A 17,044-nucleotide genomic window follows, 5' to 3' on the forward strand; every position below is an offset into this window, starting at 1 on the left:
ATTATTATTTTCCACCCGCCACTCCCAATAGCGGTTAGAATTGATTCCTATTTTTTTGTTTTTTTAATAACTTAATTTATGCAATTATCATTCTATCCTACTATCTTTTTTTTGTGTTTTGGGTGTTTTTTTTTTTCTGAAATGGTAAAATGGGAAGATAATTAGTTACACGCATGTGGGAGTGGCGTACAAAAAAATTTGTTTTTTACAAAAATTTTTTTTTTTTTTATCTCTTGGCCACCACTGCTGATGGCGGGTAACAAAAGTCGATATTATATTAAATATTTTGGGCTGCAAAAGCCAGTGATACTGGCGGGTGAAAAAATAAACCATTGGGTTTGATTTCGCTATCCCACTAACGGTATCCACTGTGCTATTGTGGTTTGGTGTTTTGCTACACCAAACCATTGGACTTAGCCTTAGACATGAACAAGGCACATGGTCGAGTACTTAAGGTTGTAATAAGTCCTGTTTTTTTCTCCGTCTGGGAAAAGGGTAGGGGACCTCTTAATTAAAAAACCCCGCTTGCCTAAAAAAAAAAAAAAAAAAAGGCACATGCTGGTGAAAGAAAATAATTGTAGTTTTCATTCTCAAAACCAACATAACTTTACATTCTTAGGAAACACTCGTCAAAATCTGGAAGAATAAAATACATTATTTGTTGCTTCATTGGAAGATTGTAGGCAAGAATGGACACAAGGCAAAATTTGAGAAAGGAGAGGCCTTTACATACAACTTTACAATACAAAATAATATTGCCCATTAAAGAAGGCAATGGACAAAACACGGCATACACCCTCACAAACACGCACAAACTCATACACTGATGCTCATTGAGCAGCTGTAGTACATAAAATACAACGCATCCGAGGCGTATCAGATTGAGTATCATCCTCATCCTCATCATCACTGGGATTGCCCGTAACAGAATTTGTGGAATCCGTGAGGCAGGTGACATGATAGGCATGACAACAAAAGAAAATAATGATAGAAACATTTTGAATGGAGAAGGGATCAAAGCACATGCAACACCTTCCACCCCCTCTAGTTCTTGACTTGAGCTCCATCGTCCTCATGCTTACTGATCGCTCAGATGCCTGAGCAGTTCTAATGCTGGTCCTCTTCGGCCGTGCTTCATCTTCTCCACTGTCAACACACACTGCATGTCGAGCTTCCTTGTAGTACTTGACCAACAGGTTGACGCAATCTGCCTGTTAATATCAAAATAATATAAGAGTTTCAGGACCTACATCACAATCAAAGAGTACTGGATCAATCATGAAACACAGGAGTACCTTAAGGATATCGTTACACCCATGTCTGAGGGAAGTCTCTGTCCTGTAATCTGTTATTATCTTGACTAGTCGGTCCCTGAGGCTGTATAAGTACCAAGAAGGAGAATGAAACTACAGTAATTGTATTTATCACTAATACTACGCGGCCTAAAGTAAAAAATGACTGTCGTTAGCATGACGATATTCATGTTGGCCTTGTCCTAGCACAGGTTCGAGTCCTGCTGACTGCATTTCCTTTCTTTTAACTTTTAACTTCTTCTCAAACACTACTATGTTTATTTATTTATTTTGCTCGATAAGTTACTATTTTATATCCAAAGAACAGATAAAGTTACAGGAAGTAAAAGAAAAGAGAGAAACAAAAATAGGTAATCCATGTTGATCAAAGGGGGTATGATCTCTATATCAATATATAAGTCATATTGGGGTCCTCCACTTTGTGTAGGAATGGAGGCCTTCAACATAATTAACAAATACATTAAGGTCCCGAGCTTAATCCATGATTAGCTAGGAAATTGGCGAAAAAATTGACCTTTCTCCTTGTAGAAGTGATCACTACATGGTTGATTAATCCACGATTAGCTAGGAAATTGGCGAAAAAATTGACCTTTCTCCTTGTAGAAGTGATCACTACATGGTTGAGTGATCCTAATGCACTTAACCATCTGCTTCTTACTTTCCATGGAACTTCCTTTCTCCAAAGGCATGTACAACCTACACTATTATATTTTCATCTTGTTTCTTTATGCTTTCACTGAGAAAAATGAGAAGAGGTCAGTTCTTGTACAAGAACTGCTTGCTATGATGTTGTAAACTTATGAATTTCAACAGGGTACAAGTGAGTTCAGATTCTTCTTTGTGTATTTAGATAAGTTAACCCCCACCCCTGGTACTGTTTGAATGTTATAAGACCTAGTATAAAAAAAAAAAAACGCGGCGTGTAATAGGCTCAGCCAAATTTGTGGAAAGAAAACTGAGGATTATTCAGAAAGTTGAGTGTCATCATATGCATGAGTATAACAAGGTAAATTCCATTTTAATCATATGGGAAGTGTTCATACTGACCGAGGTATCCTTAAGCCATTGGGGACCATATTTACAATGTAAAGTGGGTCAAGGTTACCAACGGTGTGCTCCAACAACACACCTACCTGCCACTCAAACCAAGGCCAAATTTTCAAGGTCAGAAATAAAAGCATATATTGGTTATTCTAGATAAAAACATAATGTGCAAAATGACGTGCGTACGTGTAATTTATAATTCAGTCCACAGACTTATTTACTTACCATTTCGGGCTTGTTGAGACACTGCTTTATGAGTTCTTCCCACAGCTCGTCATCATGTTGGATATTCACAAACTCTATAGCCTGTATGCAATGACAATTTGTTGTATCAATCTCAAACTAATTTTCTTTATATATACTTATCGATTTCCAACTTGCATATAAAAATAAAGGTAGAAACTTCAAACAAAGGAATGAAGAGGCAGTAAAACATTGAAGATGCATTTCAAAATGAAAACAGATGAAGCACACCTAATTACCTCTTCTATGTCTTCTAACTTATTTATAATCACCGCAAGAGCTTGTTTTGAATTACCCATCCTTCCAAGGATGAATATTTGTTCTCTCAAAAGATCCTTTCTGATGCAAACTTCATATGCCTGGGGGATAATCTGATTGTCATTTAAAGGTTCCAGGTGATTATTTGATATCAAAATAGAGTCAGTGACAAGGGAAACCTTCTCAAGTTGATAATGCTGGCTGCTACGAAGAAAAGGTAACAGCATTTTCGGGTCATAGTCTGCATAGAGTTCCACCTTCATAGAATATAATGAATTAGCCATCAAAGTATCATGCTATTCAAAGAAATTACATAAAGAATCATATGCTGACAAAAGTTCCCCGACAACCAACCAACAAGTTCAGAGACAAATCCTTACATTTTACAAATATAATAGGTCGTGCAGCTTTAATTTTGGAGAAAAATGCACCAAGAAAGTGGCAATAGTCAGGACACTACAAGGAACCCTCGTATCCCGGAAACAGAATCTCTGTTCTACTGATTTAATCAACCGTGACAGATGACAATCAATTGACTCTATTGGGAGTATTTTGCTTCTATTTTTATTTACTTATTTATTGTTTTTAGCGATAAAAGGTGCATGTCATTTATTTCAATAAAGAGAAGTACAATTCTAGAAGGTAATTACCACTTAACAATATACTAAGTTGCAAGATTACCGGCACCCCCAAATAAAAAGTACAAATGTACATCACAACACAATGTTATTCGAATTAAAGAAACCTTGGTATCTCAAGATCTTAGGTAATCCTAGACTATATGCAATGAAAGGATGAAACATGCTCTGAAGTTTGGCAATAACAGAACTAAATTTCCAACATTTTTCCAATTATTTTCAGCTAAATGGCAACAGATGTAAAACTGTTTTGAAACAAAACCAAACCTAGGCTTGATATACAATTCGTAGATTATGGGATTGTGCCATTAAGGGAATACTATATGGAGTGGAAATGATTTGCCAAGAAAAGATGGTATCAAAGTAGAGCCTTCCAGTTTCTTTTTTTTCTTTTTTTTTTTGTGACAATATTATTCTTGATAATATCATTTTCCAGTTTCATATTACTTTAAGGAACTTCTACAAAGGCTCACCGAAGCTTCTTTCCTTAAGGAACAGAAACTCAATATATCGCGATTAAAAACTCAATATAAAGGCTCAAAAGAAACTTCTGCAATAAATGAGACCTAGATTGCGAGAAAACACATTCATTTACCTCTTCAGGATAAGAACGCAATATATCATAAAGTTGAAGTAGAAGACAAGTTAATCCCCTAACGAGCTGGGATATTATTTTACATATCTAATTAAATCATGCAAGTCTTTTCTTGATCATTGCACCATGCCTCTGTTCATAATTGCAGTTCACAAGAATGAGATGTAAAATAGAACAGACGTTAACATTTACAAAGTTATTCTACATGGACATAATTAAATTTGGGCATCCAACTCATAACCAATTGGCAATGAGTGGAGCGGCCCAAGGACTTATATATTGAATCGTGAGGCTTTAGACACCCAATATGGGATTATAAATCTCAACACACCCCCTCACACGTAGTGCATTTTGAGTCTAACACGTGCAAAAAAATTTAAATGGGTGATGTGGAGTGCATTGGCCCTTTGGGCCAGAGAAATAGCCCGGCTGATACCATATTGGACGTGGGCATCGAGCTCAAAACCAATTGGCTATGAGTGGAGGAGCGGCCCCAGGACTTATATATTGAGTTGCAATGCTTTAGACACCCGATGTGGGATTACAAATCTCAACAGACAATAAACAATCCAAGATAGTTCACAGCAAGGATTTGCTTAATAAAAAAAAAGGTCACATTATCATTTTCGATATGAGATATGCAACTGCAGAACCAATTGAAATTTCATAATTCTAAAAACTTGAAAAGTAGCTGATTCCAGTGAACTGAACCTTTATGCATACCTGCATGTCTTGGAACTCCTTCCCAGCATGTGGGTTAGTTTCGAATAGTGAATGCAGATATAAATGCAAGAAATATTTTGGATCACACTTCTTACTAGCACCCAAAAGTTCTGAAACAACTTCAGATGGCGAGATCAAATCCCTCAGCTGGATTAGTAAAGGAACTGCTCGTCTGCAATCCAGTATCATCAGTTGGACAACCTGTGAAGTACACATGGTTAACCTCCTTACATGGAATAAGATACAGTTTACTAAAGTTCCACATGTGCAACAATGCAAAAGTCACACTGACAGTGACATGCCTTGTGTTGAACACTTGACACGCGTCAGCGAAAAGAATTTGACTAGTAGTTCATTAGGACTATGCTTTAACCAGTGTCTGTATTCAAAAGACCAATTATAAATCTTGAACAATATATTTATGAGAATTTCTAAAAGAATATGTAACAAAAGCGAAAGATTTGATGAATGATCTAAGACATTCTAGGACCCATGAAAATCAACATAACCTATGATGCACGGATACTCCTAGGGTACTGGAATCCCCAAAATAGACCTGATCCGATAGTTCTACTCCGTTGAAATGTAAATTGTTCATGAGGCTTCAAGCTATATTGACTTTGACATGTGCTATAATAGTTTTTCACATGTTCTTGACTAACTTTACTCAAAGAACTACTAACATAATTTTTAGAATACACATATTTTAAAATATTCATATTCATTAGCCGTACCCATAGGCCGAACTTGTATCCTAATATTTCAAAAAAGTTGTATCGTACCCCGTACCCGTGTCGCCGTATCGGTATCCGTACCTGTATCCGTGCATCATAGATAACAACCCATGAAAATCAATATAACAATAATCTTATACCTTATCACGGATTGCATCATGTAAGTTGTACTTTTCAATGAACTCAAACAGTTCCGGTTTCATGAGCTGAAAATAGAGCAGATGAGAGAAAGACAAGATTATTAAGATTGAAGCATAAACTATACATCTATCTTTGCAAGCAACTTCCAAAAATGAGTGAAACGTATGCACACAAGTTTGTTGGTGAGGTTGTATCAACCTGTGATTACTTACATCAGCATATAATGCAAGTGATTTCTCGTATTGTCCATTGATTATATACAATTCAGCTAAAGCCTGGCATGGTAACAGAGATATCAATGTAAGAATATAAAAAACACACATCAGCAGAAATATGAATGATAGAATCAGTATTGTAACCTCTTTGAGTGTATCAGTCATGGTAGAGGTATTAAGCTGAGGCTCTATTGCTGAAATAACCGGTAATACAGAATATATCCCTGACGACCATGATTTAACACTTGATAAGAGATCCTTGTGGAAAGATGGATTTGTTGCCAACGCAACAAGAGCAACCTACAGAAGGATAACAACACTAGCAGGTCTATATTATCTTAATTGGTTGCTAGCAAAAGAGTTTTCTCAAATACCAAGTAACTGCTCACAGAAAGATAATAACATGCAGACCTCATAAGCAGTGTCCCGCAGCCTTGGATTTTCTATTGGTATATATGGAACCAATACTGGAAGCTGGCGGAGGTGAGCAAAGTGGAAAACCCATCTGCAAGCGGTGATGAAATTATTAACAAGAGAACTTCTCACAGAAAATATAACCATCTATAATCTTAGAGATGAACTAATCCTATTTAAAAACTTAAGGCCAATATGAAAGGAAAGGTAGAGAGTGGTAGATAAAAGAGATATCCATAAGACCAGGAGTTCAGGACCATGACATAAAGATGTTTGGTTGGGAAAGGTATAATAAAGCATAAAGACTTGAGTTTAGGACATCAAGCTCCAAATTGGAAACATAGAGAAAGTGCTAATTAGGGAAGATGTTTGGTGTGAAGACCGCGCACCAAAGCTTGCATTCCCTTTCATAAAGTTGGGTATCGTGGATGACTATTTAGTAGTGAAAGAATCCCTTCTTGACACCTTCCGACAAGGTGTCGTATTAACGATTGGGACATTTAACTATTAATGGCTATATGGAAGATTATCTCACTTCTCTCATGGGATAATGATGAGATTGAGGAAGTAATATATCCACTTAGGCGCATGATATGCATTGTATGGCACTAGGATCCCTTGGAAGAGAGTTTGCACAAAGAAAACTCATTCCACAGTTAAATTTTTCATGCGAACAAGGATTTGGGGCAGAACTTAACCACCAAAAAACAACGCAAAGGGTACTTCATCAAAATTAATGTGTCTTGTATAGAAGAGCTAAGAAACCTACACACCACATATTTAAGGACCAATATCTTCAAGAGTTATACAGGAGGATTTCTTATGCAACTGCGAAAGTTGCAATGGCTATGGGGTGGGTGGTATTCTGGACGTGTCCTAAACTCTTACCAATTCATATAACATTTAAGAAGATGCTTTTTCAAGAATTATGTTGGAACTTCGGGCTTCAAAGGAATTGAAGAATCTCCACTGATAGTTCCTAAGGCTCGAGCACGCAATATGTAATTCTAAGGTAAGAATATAAGAGTGTGATTCCTTAGATCCTAGTGTTTGGGGAGTGAGGATCGATAACCTTAGAAAATGTAATTCACATATCTGATTCTTGTGACGTTATGGATGTGTAATTAGTTAATTACCTCATTTATATTGTTTACTTTCATATTATATAAATTGGGGAGACTGATGCTCTAGCAGAATTAGCTAGTAATTTATTTCTATCTTGGGCTGGAAAGATTTACAAATTGCTTGTAAAGATGAAGTTGAAAATATCAACTACCTCTCTCCCACATTGAAAATTATCCCCTCTCAACTTCCTGCACCTTGAAGTGTGCCTGTCTATATCTCAGGAACTATGAGGGGATCATGGACTACCTTAGTTATCGGTCTCCTGCCCTGACTGACCATGCAACTTTAAAAGCGGGCCTCGTTCAAGAATTACAGCTGAGGAGACCTATCTCACCATAATTTTTATGTAAAGAAAGGAGTCATGCAATTATTTTCAAGGAAAATATCTCATGCATCTTCAAGTCCATAACCTACACTAGTGGTAGTAACAAAATGAGCAATCACTTTAAGGCTTCTCATCTTTGTATTTATTGTATTTGTATTGCTAATAGTTTTAATGAAACAATTTTAATATTGTCTTCATGACTAGGCAGTGTACTCTTTTCTCCATTGATTAAAATAATCATAAAATTACACTCCATACTAAACAACACAAAAACACAGTACATAAAATTAGAAATACTAGCCATATTTGTGTATGCTGTTCTGACCTCTCCCACGCTGAAGCAGAACCTCGCAACAACTTCGGACATAAAGATGCAGCTTCAGAGTATTTTCTTTCCAAAATCAAATGATCAAGGTATCTTGATCCCACCTTTAAAAAAAATAAAATAAAACAAAAAAAACAGCAAGAAATTAATAATCAATGAATATGTTTTCTTAATTGAGATTCAAAATGGCATCCTTTAAGGCATTCAAGTTAGCGGTTGTTAACTCTGGTAGAAAAACGCACATAACAACAGTCTATGCACTTCCGTTTAAAGCACTCGAAACCAGAAATAAAAACAAAGCTGCTATTTAGCATACCAGAAATAATTTTAGCTTACCAAACTGGACAACCAGAAAAAACTGGTTTCTCAAAAAATTTCATGTGCATGTTATATTGAGTCAATAACTCACACTACTAGTCCCTATGTAAGTAGTCTGTAAAATCAAGAGTTGTGCCATATAAGAAGAGCTTGTAATATTATTTCAAATTAGAGATAGGTTATTTAGATTTTTATAAGTTACACTAACAAAAAAAAATTAAAATTAAAAAATTAAAAAGAATAATGATAATAAATAAAAAAGTTACACTAACACGTACATGTGTCTACACACAGATATGAAGGGTCTGACCCTGCGAAATACAAAAAGTTGAGGAATATTACATACAATATGTGTGTGTGTCGTGTGGAAATGTATCTGCCATATATCATTTTTAAACTATAGTGTATCCATGTAACATAGAAATTTTCTATTTAAATTGGGACTAGTATTAGGTTTTTACAATTTAAACCCTTAAGGCTCCAACATTATTTGGTTGTTATTAATAAAAGAAGAAGAAAACGATCCTACAAAGGATCAAAGAGAAACATTGCCTCAAAGACATTGTGATGTAAGAACAAAACAGAACATATGTAAGGTACCTCATCAAGAAGCTCTGTCCTCCCTTGCCCTGCTTCAACTGCAGCTAATGCTTTTTCATGCCACCCATGTTGAAGAAGCCAAGAGATATGATCTTCCGCATCCCTATTGATGAGAGCGACATTATGTTCCATTTTAAAAAAAAAAAAAAAAACAACAATGCAAAATGTTGACATATATGAGCCTCTAACATATTAATAGAATTGACCCTTCACATATGTTCAAGCTTATGGAGAAATTGACAATTTAACACAAAACATTTTTCTAACAAAAAACAATCACCCTCCGAAATTACCCGGGTATAAACAATATCATGGCTGCAGTATTATGCTTTAATTAACACTGTATTTCATGATTCTACACATATATTAAGTTCAATCTTGGATGTATGAAATATTGTACAACAAGGTTTTGGATAAATAATAAGGATTTTGAAAGTTATGCAATCTACTTGATTGACAATATGTTAAAGACAAATATTGGTCATTATTTTTGTTCCTCTATCGTCTATACTCTATACCATTTTTTTCAGTTATGTTTCACGTGGTCTTCCATTTCTAATCCTACATTCCTTATTAATGAAATATCAAAATACGGACAAAAGAAGGAGCAACCAAGCCGACAAGCATGAAGAACCAGATAAATAAAGGAAAGACAATACATGCGCAAAGGATCAGCAAGAGCCATGCCCACCGCATTTATCCAGCAGCTGGACTAAGGGCAAAAAGGTGCTTAGTTCAGCCTAAAGAGAATAAGTACTGCGGAAGAAGTTCTCTAGCTTCTCCACTTGAAGAAAGTTACTTGAATTGGGCTCATCTAATGAGCGATCAACAAACGAAAAAAAATAAAGTAAACCGAGTTAAAAATAATGTAAATGCCAAGCTTGTCATAAGTTTTGCATGAAATAGTTAAGTTGGGACATTCCTCATGAGAATCACGAAATTGGACTTCAAATAACCTGCACTCATTCCTTGACTTGCTGTATTGCTCCCAACTCCGACAAATATATCAACGTGTTTAGATTTATAATCCCATATTGGGTGTCTAAGTCTCGCATAATAATATGCAGTTCCTAGGGGCGCTGCACTTATCACCAATTGGTTTTGAGTTGGATGCCCAAATTTAATATGGTGTCAGAGTAGGTTCTCTCTCTCTGGACCAAAGGTCCTATGTATTCCACGTCACCCATTTAAAAATTGCCCACGTGTTAGGTTCAAAATACGCCACATGTGAGGGGGTGTTGAGATATATAATCCCATATCGGCTGTCTAATGTCCTGCACAATATTATAAAGTTCCTGAGGCCACTCCACTCATCACCATTTGGTTTTGAGTTGGATGCCCTAATTTAATACAATATAAAGATTCCAACCTTGCTTGGAAAGCACCAAGGGAATGATCAGGTGATCCATTAGCTGTTTAAATCTTTTTTCCTATCCTTTAAAAAGTTTCATCTGTTGGAGGTAACTGTATTGTTTATGATTAAAAGGCTCGGTTGTGACTTTTGGGAATTCACCTTTGCGGGAACACTTTTAAGAAAAGTGATTTTGGAAGAGTGGGGGACTTCCATACAAGCTAACACTCAGAACAAGAACATTAAAAGACTGCATGAAAGTATGACATGCTACACCTTTGCCGAGATATCACACCAAGAAGGTCCAATTAGATGCCCATTTCCAAATACTCAGTGGGTTGGCAGGATTTGCCAATGGATCCTCACTACACCATTCCGGCATTCTTACAAGATGTGCAAAATAATACGTAAACAGTGAAAACCCCAAGAGATGTTGAAACTTGAAACACATACCTAATCGAAATTTCCCAATTTGGAGAAATGGATCAAAAGTAGGAAATAAACCATTCATTTAGAAATTATTAATGAATGATGACAGTCAATAAAGTTAGGATTCATACTAGAGTTCTTAGTGAGGCAGCCAATCTACCTGATAAGCAGAGCAGAGGCAGACATTACATATGCAGTTGGTTTCATCTAGGTAATCACCAATAAAGTATATATGCATCCTTTCATTATCGTAATAGCAAACTAATTGAACTAAAAATCTTCACTTCAATTAGTACATACTAACCTAGGCTTTGCAATGACTACATCCTTCGGAGAAACTACGTAATACAAAGGTTCATCGCCAGCAGCCCACTGACCACCTGCATAGCTGCTACCTAAAAGCATACAAATAAGCATTACGAAAGTTTGAACTTGCTGATACCTGAAAACTTTATTCGTTGTGGTCAGTAACAATAGAAAAGATTGGAAAAAAACATTACCTGAAAAAGGAACATGAGCAAGGGAATAATCCTTTGCCTTGTAGTGTTCAAATCCATGTACAGGAAGAGCATCCATCGCAAGTTCATCATTTTTCCATGTTACTATACGTACTTCTGGCCTCTGTGCAGTTCCCTGCCAGAAACATTTGTATGCATTATAACGAGGTAGCACTGTGATACCTTTTACCATTTTCTGCAGAACTAGCGGCACTCTCACTGTAAGAAACTTAAATAAACTTATACAGCTAAGTGACTGGTAAAAAAAAAGATATATCAAGATAATTGTAGCATTCTTCAACAATTTTGTGGTTCGACAATCCTGTTCCTCCCGAAGAACACAAACTATCACACGAGTTCACACAGATAAAACCTTTCTCTAAACTCTGCACTTTATTAATCATCAACTCTAACTCTGGTCAAGGGCCTACAACTCTATTTATTATAAGCTAACACAACTTTGACAATAAAAACCTAGTCTAATATCAAATCAAATTAAAATAGAAACATTTAACTCCTAAAAATAGAAATAGCCTAAAACAGATATAAGTACTAATTGAACTCAACTTCAAAAAAATCCCTTAGAAACGAATAATAGTAGCAACTAATTAGGGGATAACCAACGGTTGTAAACCCTGAGATAGCCAACAAATAAAATGAAGAAACCTTTCTTATCAAGCAAATTAGAGAAATGGAGGAAAGCAAAACATCTATACTTAAGTAAATAATAATTTGGATGAAACTTTGTTCTAATTTGTAAGTGAAGGGGAATCAGTAGATCTGTTGGTTGCCTGGTTGGCTCTCATCAAGTTGGTCATGAGATCAAGTCGTGGTAGACCAACCAAAAAAAAAGTAGAAGCAGACAACAATATTTATATAGATACCAACAATTTCAGTTTGTCTAAAACTTCTAGAGCATATTAACAACAGCACAAGGATTTTAGGAAGTGAGAAATAGGGTAAGAAACTATTGAAGGAGCAAACACAAGGACTTTAAAAGAAAGTTGGTTGATATTCTTTCTACCTGAAAATAGAGTCTCCATTTTATTTCTGGCCGAAAATTGATAGACTACAGTGTGCTCTTGTCTGAGCATCTACTTTGTACAGTTGCATCGAATTTATTATTTTTTGCATGTTCTCTTTTGGCTTTTTCTTCTGACTTAGTTTTTCAACTTCTAAAAGTGACTTGGTCAACCTCCTTACCAAGTTGCTTAGTTTACCGTTTTTGACATTTGTAACTAATCAGAAAAGGATAAATAAGTAGATGACTAATCAGTAAACTTAACACAATGTATTCCTTCAATGCATTCTGTCATACTATACGTTCCATTAGGTAGAAAAGTCGACCGAAGAGATAGTTAATTGATTTTTTAGTGATATTGAAATAAAAAGTAAATATGTACCTGTCGTGATGGAACAGTACTACTAAAGTCTTTGGTTTCCTCATCTTTCTCAGAAATATATGCTAGCACAACTAAAGCATCACCATAGGGAGCAATGCCTGAAATGAAATAGCTAGTCTGGAAAGATGCCACAATATCAACTTGCTTTGTAGCCGAGATAGCTACATGTGTTTGTGTGCCATTAGCTCCTCTATAAGAATTTGCTCCAATAGCAGCAATTTTTACAGATGTTCCCCAGCCAATGACTAAATGTCTATCATCCTAGATGCAACATATGACTGTCAGAAAGTAACTTAGAAAAAAGATAAATGGTAAATCTTTGACTAACTCACTAACCTGCCAAACTAAGTGAGGGAGCAAAAGCTCAGGGCGTGGACTTCCTCGTGGTCTCTCAATGAATGTAATTCGCTGATCATTGGCTGTGTCATAAACTTTGACACCTGCATCATTCGCCCAGGCAATAAGATTTGTTCTCCAGTTTACTGCATGTATTGGACCTTCACCAGAGTGTAGAACCTATACAGATATTTCAGTCATTCAAGAAGCATTATTTATTGTATGGAATATCGCCGCAAGGAAAACCTCTGATAGAACTCAATCAAACCTGGTTGCCATAGCCCAGCCACCTCTTTGCATTCAGAAATAAATTACCGGCTAAGCCACCAGCAACAAATCTCCGTGATGACTTCCTTGAATAATCTGGGTCTAGAGCAATAGCCTTCATTGGACGATGGTACTCAAACTTCATTTTCTCATCGGTAAAAAGGCTGTTTACCACTACATATCCATCATCTGAGCAGCTCCCCACATATTCACCTTCACTGTCAAAGCTAAGGTCATTTACAGTAGCAGTGTGAGGTGCAAATTCTTTAACCTGTAAGTAAAACATCGCGAATAAATGTAAACACTCAACAAGAAACTCAGTTGTTTGAGGCCAGATTATGAGCTTCACCTAAAATCCTGACAAATATGTCATGCCCACTTCCTACAGACTCTAACATTGTAAAAGGATGCAATTTAAGGATAAAATTCTAAGACTGATCATAATATATATTATTTTTTTTTTTATCGGTAAAGTATAATTTTATTAATATAACTAATATATATATAATTTTAGGAATTATATTGCTTATGTTTAGCTTCTATTTTGGATAATTTGGTCTAGAACTCTAGGCCTCTAAGCAACGTATTTTTATTTTTATTTTTTGATAGGTAAATAGACATTCTATTGATTCAATAATATAAAAACGTAGAGAAGGTAGGACGAAGAGTCCTTACAATAGAAACAGCGGAAAAAAAGCAACAACAGATGTAGAAAAGCTTCGAAACATAAAAGCCTCGAGTCAAAATGTCTTCCCATCTACACACACAAAGTGCTCAAAATGTATGTTACTAGTTTCGTCGTGTATGTATTTTTTGTTGTACCCCAAGACAAGTGAGGCGTACTAATTCAATGCAACAAAAGCGATAAAACTACAACAAGTATAGTGGAAGTGTATAACCAACAATAGCAGCGTATTAAATTGGAAAACAACCAAACTCCTAACCAAAATTAGTAAATAAAAGTACACTACGTACGAACGCAATCAACCACAAGAAGAAGAAAACGAGACCAAGATTTCAACATGGTTCGGCAATGCCTACATCAACAATACCCAAGAGTCCCACTGGAACTCACAAATTCTTTCTCACCAATTTTATACCATTTTGGCTCTCCGCTCTTGCTTACAGATTTCCAAGTCTAATGGAATTTCCAAATGGTGTTTAGGTCGGCACACAAGTAGTAGTTTCCTACAACAAACTAGAAACAAGTAGAAACCCAACTCTATTCATAAAACAACATTTGTAGAACTCTATCTCCACTAATTGTATTATACATGCCAGAATCAGGTAAAAAAACAAACCTGATTGCCAAGAAAATCAAGGATGTGAACTTTTCCATCATGAGTACCAAGAGCAATCATACGTTCAGCAACAGCAATACAAGAAGCAGCATCACTAGACAATAATGATGGTATACTCCCACCCATTCTCTGATACTTTAGTCTCGGCTCATCCTCTTCTTCTTCTTCCTCTTCTTCTTCTTCCTCCTCTTCTTCTCTTTCATCGTCTCCATCCACACCGTTCTCAGAAGCAGCTGCAGTTCGTGGCATCGAGAGAGATCTGGTGTTGTCCCAATTAATCTAGGAGGAGAGACCTGTTTTTAACTGTTTAATCTTAAACTTTCCTTATTCTAACAGAAGCATCATTACAGCATACACCAAGTGTCCCCACCTGTACTTTTTTTTTTTTTTTTTTTTTTTTTTCCTGTTTATCTTAATTGGGCTCGGGTTCAATCGGACTTGAACTTACCATGGGCTGAAAAATTTCAAAGCCCATTTTTCAGGGCGATCGAACCATCTGACTAGCTGAGAAATAGTGAGTAACAGAGCACTCCTAAGCAATTAAAGAATTCATGCTGAGTCTAGAAATACAGTCACCACTAAATGCAATGCAAGTGGATCGGGGCAGAAAGAGAGACTTTCAACTTCTTTATTGTTGGATTCTATGTTAGTGGTGATACTAGGAGAGTTGTAACATTGATATATTAGAGAAACCAATAAGAAGAATAGAGAATACTAGAGATTGATTAGGGTTAGAGAGTTCTTGTATTTGAGATTATGTTCTCTATCCAAAGTTACATACTTATACTAAAACTAAAATATGATAATAGAAACTACTAAATATGGATATCCACACTTATAGAAACATGAGACTTTTTATATTAGACATATTCTACTACTGACATATTCTAATACTCCCTCTCAAGCTGTAATTACGCAAACTATGCAAATTACAGTTTGGATTACAAAAAACAAAAGATAAGAATACTGCTCCCCCTTTCGCATAGAACTGTCTTTAGTTGAAGAACTCGAACAACTGTTGAGACGTTATGGAGGTGAAACTGTCAGTGTAGGCAATTACCTAACACGAATCTTGAAGGTGTATCAATACCACAACCGAATCGGTGAGTAGTGGTACCGCTTGGCTACTACTCACTTCATTTGATGTTATGGTGTCATAATATAAATTGAAAACAATAACAACGACTTGATGCGCGCTTCTTGCTACTATCTATCAATATCATTGTTAATGTTAACAAAATACTATTATGGGTACTCGAATCTGAATATTGGTGCGAGTTATAACTTGACTGCTACCTGAATCCTGATGAGTGCAGTTTAGGCTTGACTGCTACCTGAAACATACTTGCAGTTTAGGCTTGACTGCTACCTGAATACTGAAGATTGAATAGTGGATATGCCTTGTCATGAAGAGTTTGTCAAGGCATGCTGGAATATGGAGACACGAGTACTCTTTCTCATACGTCTCCATATTCTCATTCCCTCATATACTACTGAATGTCTTCATATCTATCTCCCTATTCCCCCTCTCAAGTTGGAATATACAAGGCTGAGTAGGAACATACAAAGACTTGTCTATTCCAACTTGAACTTGAAACAGAGAAAACCAAATACTAACTTATACAACCAACCAATGCCCACTTCAAAAAACAATACTTCATACTCCAGTACACACAAAAAATTCTAACAGAACATGCATCAAACAATACTCACTATAGAGGGTAGAGGGTGGGGTCACGCCTTTTTATGACTGCGAACTTCTAGAATAGTGGAAGATGGAAAGAATAATTCATCGTGAGATAGAAGTCATGTGCCCCTATAATACTTCAAACAAACAACTTGATCATGTTCTAGAAACTAAGACAGAATACGACATCAATACCAACTGCGCGGAAGCTAGAAACCCAAACATCCATAACGGCATACAAACAATACTACCCCTCCAATCCTAGATGAGAGTGCAAACTACCTTTCAAAGGCTTGATACTCAAAAAAATCTCGGCGGTGTGTGTGGGCTAGAAGCGTCTTGGCGCGCCGTCAAGGCATATTGGGCTGCGTGCCCGTACTCTTCCAACTTCGAAGACTTTCGATGCGGCTGCGGCTATATACTTGAGCTATCTTGTAGCCAAGCATCCTCTTCTTTGAATAAAAAGCGGCGAAAAGTAATCTGAAACCAACCTTTGGCGTAAGCCTAGCGAATGCTTAGACTAAAAAGCATCGTGCCTCATCCAATACTAACCCGAGAGACTCGGGATCTGAGAGAGGTTGTGCCCCTCTTACAAATACTAAGACAGAGATTCGGAAAGAAGGAGATGAGCGAAACAATCTTGAGAAACTCAGGATCTCTCCTAGCTTTATTCAAACAAACTTTAAACACCGTACCAGCGGAATCTTGAAAACTTACTTCGAACCATAGAGAATAATGAGATGAGAGATTTCGAAACTTAGA

General features: G+C 36.3%; 1 protein-coding gene across 2 annotated transcripts; it reads right to left on the reverse strand.

Annotated features, from left to right (window-relative positions):
* Positions 1-562: 562 nt before the first annotated feature.
* VPS41 (vacuolar protein sorting 41) lies at positions 563-14,965 on the reverse strand. Of its 2 annotated transcripts, none has more exons than XM_086570531.1 (19): positions 14,596-14,965; positions 13,296-13,565; positions 13,028-13,207; positions 12,692-12,952; positions 11,292-11,424; positions 11,096-11,186; positions 9,012-9,114; positions 8,094-8,197; positions 6,316-6,409; positions 6,049-6,204; positions 5,902-5,964; positions 5,689-5,754; positions 4,815-5,015; positions 3,038-3,115; positions 2,840-2,959; positions 2,583-2,663; positions 2,361-2,446; positions 1,296-1,377; positions 563-1,211 (listed from the first exon to the last, which is right to left on the reverse strand). In XM_086570531.1, exons 1-19 carry the CDS (start codon positions 14,842-14,844, stop codon positions 831-833), a joined length of 2,799 nt encoding a protein of 932 aa, XP_086426657.1. In that variant the 5' UTR covers positions 14,845-14,965; the 3' UTR covers positions 563-830. The 2 variants fall into 2 exon arrangements, with proteins under 2 accessions (XP_086426657.1, XP_086426658.1); XM_086570532.1 differs by having other exon boundaries at positions 13,296-13,512; positions 14,596-14,938.
* Positions 14,966-17,044: the final 2,079 nt, after the last annotated feature.

This window comes from Coptis chinensis, chromosome 7 (assembly GCF_015680905.1).
Source record: "Coptis chinensis isolate HL-2020 chromosome 7, ASM1568090v1, whole genome shotgun sequence".
NCBI lineage: Eukaryota > Viridiplantae > Streptophyta > Magnoliopsida > Ranunculales > Ranunculaceae > Coptis > Coptis chinensis.